The sequence below is a fragment of the Pundamilia nyererei genome, unplaced genomic scaffold, assembly GCF_000239375.1.
Source record: "Pundamilia nyererei isolate P.nyererei 1_Seehausen unplaced genomic scaffold, PunNye1.0 scaffold00295, whole genome shotgun sequence".
NCBI classification, from domain to species: Eukaryota; Metazoa; Chordata; class Actinopteri; order Cichliformes; family Cichlidae; genus Pundamilia; species Pundamilia nyererei.
Window position 1 is genome coordinate 379135 of NW_005187696.1, and position 14894 is coordinate 394028.

The following is a 14894-nucleotide window of genomic DNA, read 5'->3' on the forward strand; positions in this document are numbered from 1 at the left end:
TCATTTAATGAACTTGTTTTATTGTAATCAGAACACAAGAACATTTAATTGGTGGATTTAATTTTCACAACAGTTCAATTCATTTTTATTTATACAGCCCCAATAACAGCAACAGTCACCTTGGTAAATGGTAAATGGCCTGCATTTGTATAGCGCTTTTCTAGTCCATAGGACCCCAAAGCGCTTCACACTACATTCAGTCATCCACCCATTCACACACACATTCACACACTGGCGATAGCAAGCTACATTGTAGCCACAGCTGCCCTGGGGCGCACTGACAGAGGCCAGGCTGCCGGACACAGGCGCCACCGGGCCCTCTGACCACCACCTTAAGGCGCTTTATGCTGTAAGGTAGAAACTATAATAATACATGCAGAGAAAAACCCAACAATCATATTGACTCCCTATGAGCAAGCACTTTGGTGAAAGTGGGAAGAAAAAACTCCCTTTTAACAGGAAGACACCTGTTCCCCTTTCCTTCTCCTCAGGGTTTTTTCCGTCGGACCATCCAGAAGAACCTCCATCCGTCCTACTCCTGTAAATATGAAGGTTGCTGCATCATCGACAAGATCACGCGCAACCAGTGCCAGCTGTGCCGCTTTAAGAAATGCATCTCTGTGGGCATGGCCATGGACTGTGAGTTTTTTTTTTTGTTTGTTTTTAAGCTCGTCATAGATTTTAGAGAAGAGGTAATGATTTTTAGTTCACCGAGGTTCATTTATTTAAAAAGCAGCCTTCTTACACAAAGGCAGATTGAAGGTGCTGTGCAGAGAAAGTAACTCACTCTAGAAAGCACAACAGAAAAGTAAAACAAAAAAATTACAACTAGTAACTAGTAAAAATAAATATTTCACATAGAAATAAAAAAGTAAAATCGATTGTGTCTGGCAGTTACGGTGCTAGTTGATTGTAACTTCTCAGTTTTATCTGCTGTGTTGGACTTTTAGAGCCAGAAGTTACTCTATTTAGAAGAGAAGGTGATTAGTTGTTAATCTGATAATGCCTGCAAGTGTGCTTAGCTACGGGCATTCATCAAATGTACAAGTGCTGATAGCTGCTAACCAGTGCTGAGTAATAAAGTGATAAAAATACTACAATTTTACTCATCAAAATCAAAATGTTCGCTGTGTTACCCCACAGAGAGTCAAATTGTTGCTCAGTTAATTCCACTAAAATGTTCCAAAAGACAGCAGGAGCACAAACAGGGTGAAGAGGTCCAGTTCAGAGGCTAGAGTTAGCTCCCTGATTTGTGACACCTGTCAAACCCCTGCACCAATCTCAGCATCCAGATGGATTGATTAAAAAAACAGAAGAAGAAGAAAGAAATCATGCACTGTGTCATTTTTATGTAAAGTGAAGCTATGCAGTAGTTTTTGCTACTTTTGTGTTGGCTTTATCTTTTTCGGCCCACGTGAGCAGTGCACATTGTTACAGTGTTTGGCAGTAGCTGTGCCTGAAGCTGTGCTGGCATAATCATCTATAGCATCTATAAAAATCCTTCATAAAACAAGCTAACGGAGCTTTGATTAGCATGAGCTAAGCTAGCTCTCGGCATCTAGCGTTGTTCACATACAACTACAACAATCAGTCATCCTTATCCTCAAGCACAGAGAGGGAAATATTCATCACAAACAAAACAGAACGATGGATCCACAGCCCCATTCAAAGTAAGTGAGAGGCAAGAGCATCGAAGCGTGAAACCCGTGCATGCGTGGGTAGCCTGAGCCTTTTGTTCTCACATAAAAACTTTGTACTGGACTCTAATTTGAGATGAACAGTACACCCTTTCAAAATTTGCAAAAACGTGTTACTGGGTGTTCACACAGATTTCTGCACAACGTTGCAGTCTAACTAGTTAGAGTGATGAATAATGGGGAACTCTCACATGCTCATCAGCATCTTTGCAAGTGCATCTGCTTGTGTGGATGTTTCCCAGGATGTTTAAAAAAACCCTCGCACACACATTTAGAATATTTGTAGCATATTTACTTCTTTATGTTTGTTTTAGTATTTGCTTTAGCAGCATTAGTGCTTTAAATTTGTAAGCCATTTACTGCAGTGGATTAGCAGAGGAGGAGACTTCAGTCACGTCTGATAAACACACTCAGTGTCACCAGAGCTCCTTGCAAGCACGAGGATGGCAGTGTACACAAAAGTAGGTGCTTTTATTAGCACTGAGTGCGTAACCAGGATATCATCTGTGCAACCTTGTATGCAAGCTGTTTGTGCCTTTATACAGCAGCGTATATAGGATTTTACTACAAAGTGTTATGCAACAGAAGTAACATCTATTTGTGATTATTCTCCGCTTCTGTTGTCATGTTTGGAACACGTTTGCTAAAACTGATTTAGCCCGTGTCCTTAAAGGAAGGGATTGATTATTACTGACTCTGAATGTGCACAGAGTACTCATGTTGGAAGAGAGCTGTGATTATAGGCACTCTGTGAAAGAGTCATCCAGGCGTAGTGCATAATTAGCCTATTATCAAAGTCCTTTCAGTGTAAAACCTACGATCAACAGCTACTGCATTGGAAAGGTTTCCAGCTCAGCTGTAGACAAACATATCAGAGCTCCTCGGTCCAATAATGCATGTTCACTGTGCCTATTTTTGACTAAACTGGCAGGCTTTCATCTCTCACAGAAAAAAGAACAATTCCATGTTGCTGTGTTCTTCCTGCCCCTGTCTGATAGTGGTGTTGGATGACTCAAAGCGCGTGGCCAAGCGCCGTCTGATCGAGGAGAATCGCGAGAAGAGGAAGAAAGAGGAAATGATGCGGATGCTACAGACGAGGCCAGAGCCAGACACCGCAGAGTGGGAGCTGATCAGGATGGTGACCGAAGCCCACCGGCACACCAACGCCCAGGGCTCCAGCTGGAAACAGAAGCGCAAATTCCTGGTAGGCTTTTAGTTGAGTGGACATCGCCTTTAGGCTGAGCACTGTTGCATAAACTAGAATAGAAATCTTTTCACATGAAAGTCAATAGCAGTGTCATGTTCAGTTCAGAGAACTGAACATGACACTGCTGTAAAAAGTGATGTAAAGCTTTGCAGAGTTTTACATCACGCTGTTCGTCTGTGTCAGCCGTGGCTGTGGCACACAGCCCGTGGAGGAAACCGAGGTGCCGTTTGCACCTTAATTGCCAACAATCGCTCTTTTGCGTCATGCAAAAATGTATTTATTACACACAGATCTATTCAATGTGACCGAGAAGGATCCCGTGCAGGAAAAAAAACTTCCAAACGGTCCAATAATGACTGCCTGCACACCCAAGGTGCTTTAGAGATAACAAATATGAAGATTATAGAAAGCAAAAATGTAAATTATACAGCAACAGAGATGGAAAAAGTATAAAGCATCATCTTAGATTATGAAAACGCAGCAGAAACTGCAAAAAAAATTACATAACACAGATCTGGGCATTTGAATCGGGCTGCTGTTTGGTCCTCGCAACAGCTCCTTCCTTCTTTCATGTAGCTCGTTATTCCAGAATTCAACAGCGCCTTGAAAGTCAGTTCCACTTCAGATATCAAACATCAACATAAAAGAAGGCGACTTCTTTTCATTTCAAAAGAAGCCGTTTTGAGAGCTCTCCTTTTCATCATGGCCAGCTTGCTCTGTGGCGTCCCATGTGATCAGTGTAACGTGCAGGCGCACGTGCTTTAAACCTCAAAAGGTTACCTTGACGCAAAGGTCAGATGTTTGTTCCCAGGCAACAGTTCCATGAAGGTAAAGACGGCTTTAAAGTTTTTAACAGTCTTCAGGTTACAGTTCGATTCAGCTCACTTTTATTTATGTAGCGTTCGCCAGCAACTGGAAATAATTTCTTAGGCATTGTGCTCATATTACAAAAGAGCGAACATTCATGTGCTTAAACTAAAACAATGCAACGACTGTGATGTGATTTGCATCTTGCACACACCGCTGAACAGATGGCATCAAAGACCAGAAACATGCAGTTTTAAATATTTGTTTCCGTTTTGTAACATCATAACGTAACATTGTATATGCTGCATTTACATTTATATTACATCGTGTTCTTCTAAAGCTGTAATCTCCTAAACCGACTCCATTTTTCCTTGAGCTTCTTTGATACGCCTCCTCTGCAAAGAGAATCAACCCACAGGCCGGGCGTTAAGCGCCTCATTCAGCAGATATTTCTTGTGGTATTTAATAGTTGAACAATGTCTCCTTTCTAGCCTGATGATATTGGCCAGGGTCCTATGATGCCCACTTCAGACGGAGATAAGGTGGATCTGGAAGTCTTCAGCGAGTTCACCAAGATAATGACCCCTGCCATCACTCGCGTCGTCGACTTTGCCAAGAAACTGCCCATGTTTTCAGAGGTATGTGGTATGCGTGGGGCTTTACATCACTCTTTGTTTTGTATTTATCTTCAGTCTTTGATTCTACTCGCACATCACGTCAGTTTTCCAACTTTCCGATCACTCTCGCCTTTTATTCAGTGATAACTTCACAAGTCAGGATCCTCTGCCTTGGATGCTGTGTGTGTGCTCCAGACAGACTCTGACTTTTCCTCACATCCCGCTTACACAGGACTAGATTTATAGTACAATAAAACAAATCTGCTTTTTATGTGGATATCTTTAATATGAAACATTAGCTGTAAGATGGATTTCGTCTGCTATCAGTTTGCAGCTGAACAGGATTAAGTTAGCATGCAATCTGTTCGTGATGACAGAGTTGGGATAATCGCAAAACTGTTGCTGTTTATATACACAAAAGTTTCAATTACACAAAATTTCACATTAGTGGCGTACATTCCAGTCCAGACAGAACCTCATCAAAGAAAAAAATCAGATATTTCTCTTTAAATTGTGACATATTTGCTGCAAGACTGCAATTTAACAGTAAATCACATAGACTCATATCAGTATTGCTTTTATGTAGGAATATAAGCAGAATACAACCAGCTGAGTCAAATCTCTTATTGAAAAGAGATGCAGACGAGCTGCAGTCATCAGCACAGCCTGCCTCCGATTGACTGCAACGTGTTTGCGTTTGTTTGCCGACAGGTCGCTTCCCACCAGGCAACCTGTGCCATCAAACTGTTGCCTGCCATCAAAATCATTTTACCGTGAAGGTCATGTTCTCGTGCAGCTCTGGACTGCTTCCACTTCTGCTGCTATTTCTAGATCACTGCCTGGAAGTCCCATTCTGTCCCTTGCAGTTGTGCCTTTGCATTATATGCTGGATCTCCTCCAATGTGTCACAATGGCAACTCTTCAACTTAACTTTCCTTCAGCTGGCCCAGTGTGTTGCCTTCTGGCTTGGATATCATGAACTTATGGGTGACCCCAGCTGTCATCAACAGAAATTACTCTTAACATGAAAGTCGGGTAACAAGATCAGTTAGCAGTACAGATTAAAGAACCTCAGTAAATAATGTGCAACATTTAACTGAAGAGGCTTCTAAAAATCTGCGATAGTATTGTTTAAGTTTATGCTGCATTCAGTAAGAGACAAGTTTTAAGAGAAACATCAGCAGCAGTCTGATTTCTTACTCTGTGCCCCAGGAAAGGTTTCCAAACCCCCATTTCAGTCTTTTATATCTTTTCCCAAAATGTCAGCTCACACAGTACCTAAATATAGCCCGTCTACTTCAAAGACAAGAACAATTCAATCCAGTGGCTTTAAAAATGTGTCGCTCTCTCGAGCTTCCACTTTTACTGAAATTAACACTGAGTTTCTTTATTGTCATTTCTTTAAATTCTGATTTCCACTTTGGATTAGACGGCTGTAAATGATTTAACATTGTTATCTAAACTACACGTGTGCATACTCTGGTTTCACGGTAATGTTTAAAGGCAGACTGTGAGCGTAGCTCGCCGTTAAAACACTAACAAGCTCGTTAACCTAAGCTGGGTCTTTTGATTGGGAACTTCCTCCATCTGAAGCTTTTGTCCTGCTGCGGGTCAGCTGGGATTACACCGACTAATCCACCCCACACCCCCACCGCTGTCTCCCTCTCTCTCTGTATTAAGTGGTGACTCACCACTTACTGATATTGCTTTGCTCTCTGTGCAAACGATCTGTGAGCAAGTGCCATCGCATGTCTTCCCACCTAACTGAGTGCACTCATCATGTATATTGTAGGGGCTTCCTGGTTACATAAAGCCTGGCAAAGGACTTGTTGTGACTAGAATATTATAACCCTTCAACTCTTATAATGGGGTGGAGGAAAAGCAGTCCTAATCCATTTCACTGTGTGTTTCTGTTTGTTGTTGTGAAAGAGTCGGGACACTGTGTCAATGTAAATAAAAACTGAAAAGATCATTGCAGTTGGTGTAACTTTATTTTTGTAACAAATTGCTTAATATTTGCTAGCTAGCTTTTAGTTACTATTATATCATCAATGTCTCAATAGTTTAGAAAACAAACACAACTGTTGACTTCCAGGACAGAATTTTCTGATTGAAGTTCAGCATTGCCTCATTTCCTGACAAGCTCAAATCTTGTTTCCCAGCTGCCTTGTGAGGACCAGATCATCCTGCTGAAAGGCTGCTGCATGGAGATCATGTCACTGCGTGCTGCTGTGCGCTACGATCCCGACAGCGAGACTCTTACTCTAAACGGCGAGATGGCTGTGAAACGCGAGCAGCTGAAGAACGGCGGGCTGGGCGTGGTGTCGGACGCCATCTTTGATCTGGGCAAGAGTCTAGCACAATTTAATCTGGATGACTCGGAGGTGGCGCTGATGCAGGCGGTGCTGCTCATGAGCTCAGGTGAAAAACAAATATTGTTACCATCGTCTAAAATCTGTTTAAGAGAAAAGATGTGATGTTTGTCATTCGACACTGGTTTTGTTAGATTTCAGGTTGTATTCCCAGCACAATCTTTACACTGAAAATATATTCATATATGAACCAACAAGTGAGGATTTTTTTTTATCTTTTGTGGTCTTATGAAAGAACACAATTTCTTTTTCCCTGAAACATGTTTCAAAACAAAACAACAATGATTTTTTTCACATTAATGCGACACTATGTTGGAAACTAAGTCACTGTTGCTACATCACACAATGAAATTGCTCCACTCACCGAGTACAAATCAGCCAATAATAGCAGGATTGATTTGTCTTCTCTTTTTTAATTTTATGGTTTGGTAGGTTTAAAAAAACATTAATAACATTACTTGATGTTAAATCTCAGGTGTGGTGGTTCTGACCGTCTACGAAGTCAACCTCAGGATTATAGTTGCTGTATGCTTCTGCATGCCACTTTGCAACCCCACTCCACCTGGCTCTTTTGTATTGCTTGTACAGTTTTAGTGTAAATTATTTAGTGCTTCAAATGTTCCACATTTTATCTTTTTTACAGATTAATTTTGCAAATTATTAAAAACAAAAAGCTAAAATATGTACATAAGTATTCACAGCCTTTGTTCAGTACTTCGTTTAAGCACATTTTGGGGCATTTTCTTTTGCAGAGTGTCTCTAACTCCATCAGATTAAATGGGGAGTATCACTGATCACTGCACAGCTATTTTCAGATCCCTCCACAGATCTTCAGTCAGCTTCAAGTCTGTACTCTGATTGGGCCACTCAAGGACATTCACATAGTAGTCCCCAAGCCCCCCTTTGTTATCTAAGCTATGTGCTCAGGGTCATTGTCCTGTTGAAAGTCTGAGGTTCAGAGACTGAACTGCCTTTACCACAGGTGGACTCCAATCAAGTTGTAGAAACATCTAACAGACGATCAGGGAAAACAGGGTGTACATAACATGGCAAAATGTGGAACAAGTAACAGGAATACTTACTTTCTGCATGCACTGTAAATAATGGAGTTGACTGCCTGTTATTTTCTGTGGTGGGTCTTGCTGCTGCTTCTCCTTTAGTCTCTCTATATAATCACATAGAAGGGCAGAGTGCCCTCCTGACAGAAATCACATTTTCAATTGTTTTCAGTCATTAAACGGGAGATAGCTGGAAAGAATAGCAGACTTCTGTTCTTCCACTCTGTAAGGAGCTTTCTGACAACATTCTTTTGTGTCCCAGAACGATGGCAATTAGGCAACTTTGCAGTTTCCAGTGCGTTCATGGTCAGTCCTTACACTGGTGCAGGTGGAGCTTGCTCATTGCCATTTAAAGATATTTGTAAGGAAGTTATTTGCTTCCCATTTTTCAATCATTTGTAGTGGAAAAAACCCCACCATGGGACTGGCCCTGTAGTTTTAGTTCTGCTCTAATGCTAAAAGTCCACCATGGTACCTACAGTTTGACGGACTTTAACCACAGACATAAAGCTGATCACACCGGCTTTATTTGCACACTGATGGAAAAGGGAAAAACACATTAACTAAATTCCCACACTCCCTAAACAACCTGAATGGGAATAATCTTGTCTAATCTGCTTTTAATCCTATCACCACACAGCCCTAATTCCTAGACAGTCACTGTCTCTGAAGCTGGGCCACAAAGCCCCACTTGAGGTGGATTTCTTCAAAGTGTGAAGTAAAAGACACCCAGATGCAACCTTAACAGTGTTGGGGAGTAACGGAATACATGTACCGCCGTTACGTATTTAAAATACAAAATATGAGTAACTGTATTCCGTTACAGTTACAGTTTAAAAAGGTGGTATTCAGAATACAGTTACTTTGTTGAAATAAATGGATTACACGGCGGTACTTTCCTGTTTCATATTGTCGCGGGTCAGGACTGTTTGGGTTTTGTTTGACAGCTACGTTCTGTTGTTCCAGGCGGCAGCATTAGCTCTAAAGAATGTAGCATCATGGGCAGTGTAGTCCGTGCTGCTGGGAGAATGGACTGCCATACACATTATGGGTCTGTGAGCGCGAGGAGCGAGAAAAAGGGGAGTGGAAAGGTACGAGTTGTCATCGAGGAAAAACGGGAGCTGGAAGCATGTAAATATAATAATAACCACTTCAGCCAAGAAGAGTGCCTGACGAGCCCAGTTGTAAGTAAGCTATTAGGACTCGACTGTACACTGTGTTCGTGCAAAAACTAAGTTCCGTTGGAGCAGCCTTTCAACGCCTCTCTCTGTCTCTCGCAAGAAAAGTTGACCCACACAACAAAGTAGAGCTATTTTTCGGCTACGAGCCCGACAGGGACCCCGCCGTATTAGTCAGAGGTCCCTTTACTACAGTTCGGAGTCGCAGACCTTCAGTAATAGTAATAAATCACACAGCAATAGTACATTCACGTTGTTGTAAAAAGCACGATAATATATTAAGTAATCCAAAGTATTCAGAATACGTCATTGAGTAACGTAACGGAATAGGTTACAGAATACATTTTGGGGCATGTATTCTGTATTCTGTAATGGAATACATTTTAAAAGTAACCTTCCCAACACTGAACCTTAACATTGATTATATTAGATGCTTATTCACAAAACCATCTGCTATAAAATAAAATGCAATAATAGTTTCTCATAAATCTCTAATTCTCTGTTTCATAGTTGAAATGATGTAACTAGCGTGCAGTGATACACTCAGAATAATATCTGAACAACACTACAAGGGAGGGACAGACAGTATCGGCATGATTGATAGTTGGAAAGCAAAGCACTGTGCATCACTGCAGATCAGAAGAGCAGATCCTGCAGGTCATTCAAGGTCCTGGAATCTCTCCAAGACCTAGGATGACCTACGGCAGCTTATTTATGGACATGCTGCTGCTGGAATTCTGTCAGGGTGTGTTTGCTTCTGTGTACATTTGAGATATTTTTAGGGGTAAAGATACTGAACACAGCAACTTTTTCCAAATTGTGAATATTGGGCTTTTTTCCCTTGTAGCTGATGGGTGCTAATTCTCTGGTTGCAAACACGCAGTTCCAGTGTTTGAACTGCCACACTTTTGCCACTTTCAGTTAGGTTTGTCGACTATCAAAATCGTTGACAACTACTTTAATAGTTGATGCGTCGTTTGAAGCTTTGCAAGATCCTTAAAGACGCAGGAATAAGTAGTAGGATTTAAGAGTTTTATAACAGACTGAAACAGAAGATGGCAGGAATGCGTGTCTGGTATTGTAGCTGTGCTACAATAGGGGCCGCATCCTTCGGAGAGCGTATTTGTAGGCCGATTACGTCACAGTGGTGTGGCGAAGGATGTCCAAATTCAAAGACTCCTCCAAATGTGGCTGACAAATGTGTCCTCCTTATCCCCAGAATGGAAAGATTGGTTGGGTGTATTCTTCGTGGCCCAACCTATCCCAGAATTCATAGCGCAGCCCAGCTAATTCCAGCTGGCAACAATGGTAGCAGCTATTTATTTTAATAATACTCTGATTACTCTTTCTGGGTCACAAAATAAACTTTTAAGATATTTTCAGGTGAGAATGTAGCTGTGTAAACTTCAAATATCTGCTCTGTTTATCGAGACATCATATACTTGCAAAAGTGTTCCAACGTCACATCACTTATTCTGCCCTCTCCAAGAAAAATGTATGCAGCATTTCAATTTGCAATCTTTCTCCTGTTTTAAAAGGAACCAGGCAGCGGAGGGCACATTTCCCATGTAATTGTTCCTTTGTTCTTTACTGCCTGCAGACCGTTCAGGGCTGACCAGCGTGGAGAAGATTGAGCAGTGCCAAGAGGCTTACCTTCTGGCGTTCGAGCACTATATAAACTACCGCAAGCACAACATTCCCCATTTTTGGCCCAAGCTGCTGATGAAGGTGACAGACCTGCGCATGATTGGGGCTTGCCACGCCAGCCGTTTCCTTCACATGAAGGTCGAGTGTCCCAATGAACTGTTTCCCCCGCTCTTCCTGGAGGTGTTCGAGGACCAGGAAGTGTAACTGTACATCACCCTCAGAAAGAACACTTTTGTGGTGGCTTTGAGAGGAAGTTTGGCTGAAGGACAAGCGAGGACGAAAAACTGGATTTTTTTTTTTCTCTTCATGGAGAACACACTCTGTAAATTTCTCTTGTTGCCCCTTTGTGTGTTTTTTTGTTTTGTTTTGTTTTTTTGATTTGTCAAGCAACTACAACATCCACCACCAGCAAGCACACATCAATATTATCAGAGGAATGCAATCAGTCTCACTAGGCACACACACAAAGTACAAGCAGTGTAAATACTTACATAGCTATTCACACATTCATACACCATAAAAAGTGTATTTATATGCAAACAATTGCACCCCCATGGATACACAGCTGTACTGCTCCTGACTAATGCAAACTGAGGGGCTTGGTTCTGTTTCTACTAGCTGCACAGCCACCTATCACCTCAGATAAGTGCTTTTTTTGTTTTGTTTTGTTTTAATCTCTGGGACCTGATCATTAGCTTCTCTTTCAATCCCTACACCTCCCTCGCATCTCCTTAACTGCAAAGTCATCCTCTGTCCGCAGCCTAGCCCTCAACCTGCCAAGGCCCCGTGAGTCTTTGTTGACCTACCTCCCTCACGTACTGACCTCTCTCTCTCGTGTATACACAGGCACATGGTGTACATGCACAAAAGACACCCCTACAATATTACCTCAAACAATATTACCTTTCTGATTAGAAAACACAGACTCGTGTAATATTTAGTCAAACCATATGCAAGCTACAGTGAGAAAACTTTGTATGAAGCCCTTATTTATATACAGATATGTCTTATAACTGCAGACACGAGATGGTATCGCTCTGTTTCCTGAGCAGAGACTAAACCCAGTCTAAAAAAAAACACTAAAAACTTTGTTTTCAGTTGAAATCTTCATTGAATTTTCCTTCAAGTGTGGAACTGGGCTTAATCCATGCCTGGGACACTGAACCCATAGGTATTAATTACTGTAGTGCATCAGAGGTTACAAGATGTCATGAACATCACGGTGCTTTCTGTGATCACTAAGTGTTTTACTTTAGTGGATTTGATATCCATCTTTGTGCAGTAAATTCTCCTTGTTTACTGACATGGTTTGATATTCTTGGAAACAGGTTTACTTTCTTTCTTGCTGTGACTTAAATATAAAGTTTGATACCATTCTTATGCTGTATTTGAAGCTAACGCTAGCGACTGCTTAGCTTAGCATAGCTATGTTAAGCTATGCTAAGCTATGCTAGCATAGCATCGTCACTGCCAGGCGATGAAGGCTGTCCCAATTCGAGGGCTGCTCCAAATGCGGCCCACAAATGCGTCCTCCTTTTCCCCAGATTTGAAGGATTTGTCGGGTGTATCCTTTGTTGCCCAGCCTATCCCAGGATTCATAGCACGGCGGTGGCTGTGGATGATTTTTTTTTTAATGTTTAGCTTAGTTGTTGTTGTTTGTTGGAATGTTTAAAGCCAGATGTTTTATTATTTCCTGTTTTGTGCTAAGTTAGTGTTTTTATTGGCTGTAGTTTATTTTTTAAAGGACAGATTTGGAAATTGTGTTATTTTTACCAAAGTAAGAAAGCAAAGAAAGAAATCCTGTTTCCCAGAATATCAGTCACTATTACTTTATTGCTTCTTCAGGAGTTATAGGATGTTGTTTTTATCATTTCCATGTCAACAGTAGCAGCATGGAGTTATAAGGAGATTTATTCTAAAACATATTTTTCATTCATGATCTACCAAAATAAAAAATAAAAATAATACTTTTTTTTCTTGTTCATTGGATTGAGTGGATTTGGATCATCTTTACCTCCATTATACCCGAACTGGCAATTAGCTGCTGAAATGGCCAGCTCCAGCCCCGTTCCTCAGAAAGCACTGATTTAGTCATGGCATCTTAAGCATCCAGGAAGAGAAAAGCTGATTGCGACGTTGTTTTATACTAAATATAGCATACACAGGACGTCTGCTTATATTTATACACAGCTGGAATACCTCTCCAACACATACCTCCTGTTGTCTTTACCTCACATACTCATATGCATATTAAACACCCATTTAGTTATTACCACATGCATTACCTCAGTTGTTTTGTGATCAGCACTTCCTCCTCCTGAGTTGTGCACACTTCCTGTGTCTTTGGGTCAGTGTTTGAGTATCCCATTGGATCCCCCTGCTCTATGGTCCGCGCCCTCAGCTTTCCACTGATTTGTGTTAGGTTCAGCACTAGCACATGGTGGTGGTTGTGGAAACCTCTTCAGGCTTCTCCCCATCGCCTGTATCCATTTCAAGTCCCGCCTGAAACTGGCAGATTCTACCTCACCTCTCATTTAAAAGGAGCTCCCCCTCTACCTGCAGCGCATACACATAAACATGCACAGAGATATAAAAATACAGATATATGTACTCACCGTGCACAAAGGACTTGGAAGCATGGACCCACTGAGTGTCTTTTACATGGGCCAGAGATCAACAGCTGAAATTCAGTCCCCCCCCCCTTTTTTTTCAGACTTTATCACAAAAAAATTGGGATCAAGAGTCATTTTTAATTTTTATTTAAGAACCTAAAGTGGCAACACTGCAGACATGAATCTGTGAATCTGGATCTGTGTGCCAATTGAACTTGGAGGAAGCTGTCAGGACACAGTGACAGCTGGAAACTGGCACCACAGTTGATTTTTAGCCCTGTTGGATCAGCCCAAGAGACTCTTCTGGGTGGTGACTGGAAGGTAAATAAACAGCAACTGAGTCAGCAGAATCCGCCTGAGGATATGACTTTTCGTCCTGCCGAAGCGAGGGAAACGGCGAGTGTGTGTGTGACCGTTGCAGTGTGACGCAGTTCAGGCCACCAGCAAACATACGCAGACACGGACCGGGCGATGCGTCCCTGAATTCTTCCCTCGCCATCGAAGCACAAACGGAAAACACTGGCCCAGAAATTCAAATCATGAATTTAACATTGCTGAGACCATCTCCACCAACCATATCCCGCACTGCCATCCTCTACAAATGATTATCAGGTTTTTTTCCTGTTGCACTAAAACCATGCCTGTATTCTTCAGCAGCCCTGAACTCCTTTCCTCTATGACCTCTCCTAAATCTTTCCCTTTCCTGCTAGTCTGTAGCATTCCCAATATCCTCCCTGATGATCTTATATAACCAACAAGACGCGACGCTGCCACTCTCAGTGTTACCAATCTATGTTGCAGGGTATTTAAATAGAACGCGCTTATACAGGGATACAGTTGCGCACACACACACACACACACGGCAATAGGATGATTGAGCTGTCCAAGGTCAGAGCGGCCGTCTCCAGACCTGCTGTGTTTGTACTGCACTCACTATCACTGTGAATGAAAGCCACGCTGCAACCGGGCTAAGGCTCAGACAGGGTACTGCTGGCTTTCTAATTCACACATGTAAATGTGCCTCACAGAGGTGGTACAAATATACACAATATAGGAGCAAATATTTATACACAAACACAACACAGTTATTGTATGTGGCATTCGAGCTATCAGTGGGTGAGTTTATGCTGCCAGTTCCAATCAGATCGTGAATCTGACCGCTCATATAGCACAAGAATCAATGTCTGTACAGTTGTTTTTAATACGTTGGACTTGGGGTTAGACTTTGGACCTGATGTGCGTTTTCTTATATTCTGTCACTGTGTTTAAACAGAAGTTTCAAATAATGAGTTGAGTGTATGTACAAGTAATCCTGCGAGTCAGAAGTCGCTCATCCCAGAGAAACAGCAAGTTGTTTATCGGGAGGGAAGGAGAGCGTAGAATCGCTTGTTTCAGGCAGTGGATGAACTAAAGTGTTACACCGAGCAAAGGACGTTTTTTAAACCAGCTAAAGTAATAAAGAAACAGAGCTTTAAATAAGCATAACAGGGTAATGTAATTGACATATGATTTGCAGTAAATACATTCAAAGGTTACCATATTAGTTGGCCATCGGTAACATCTGCTAAGCACCAACGTTCAGCTTCAAAGTGATGCACTTCCTGTGTGGATGCATACATATAATTTTTATAGATGCCTTGTGGAGATCATCAACTCATGGCTGACTTGCTTTTTGCAAACCTCTTGGTGAATCCCCCCC

At 41.8% G+C, this 14894-nt stretch overlaps 1 protein-coding gene across 7 annotated transcripts in view; it reads left to right on the forward strand.

Moving 5' to 3' along the window:
• Positions 1-12246, forward strand: part of LOC102216204 (thyroid hormone receptor alpha) — a 103868-nt gene extending 91622 nt beyond the window's left edge. For all 7 annotated transcript variants that reach the window (XM_005750991.1, XM_013915384.1, XM_013915386.1 and 4 more), the window contains 5 exons: positions 492-639; positions 2696-2901; positions 4203-4349; positions 6491-6749; positions 10537-12246. In XM_005750991.1, the coding sequence (XP_005751048.1) occupies positions 492-639; positions 2696-2901; positions 4203-4349; positions 6491-6749; positions 10537-10787 (1011 nt within the window). In that variant the 3' untranslated portion in view covers positions 10788-12246. The remainder of the gene's footprint in view (positions 1-491; positions 640-2695; positions 2902-4202; positions 4350-6490; positions 6750-10536) is intronic.
• The last annotated feature ends 2648 nt before the right edge of the window (positions 12247-14894 follow it).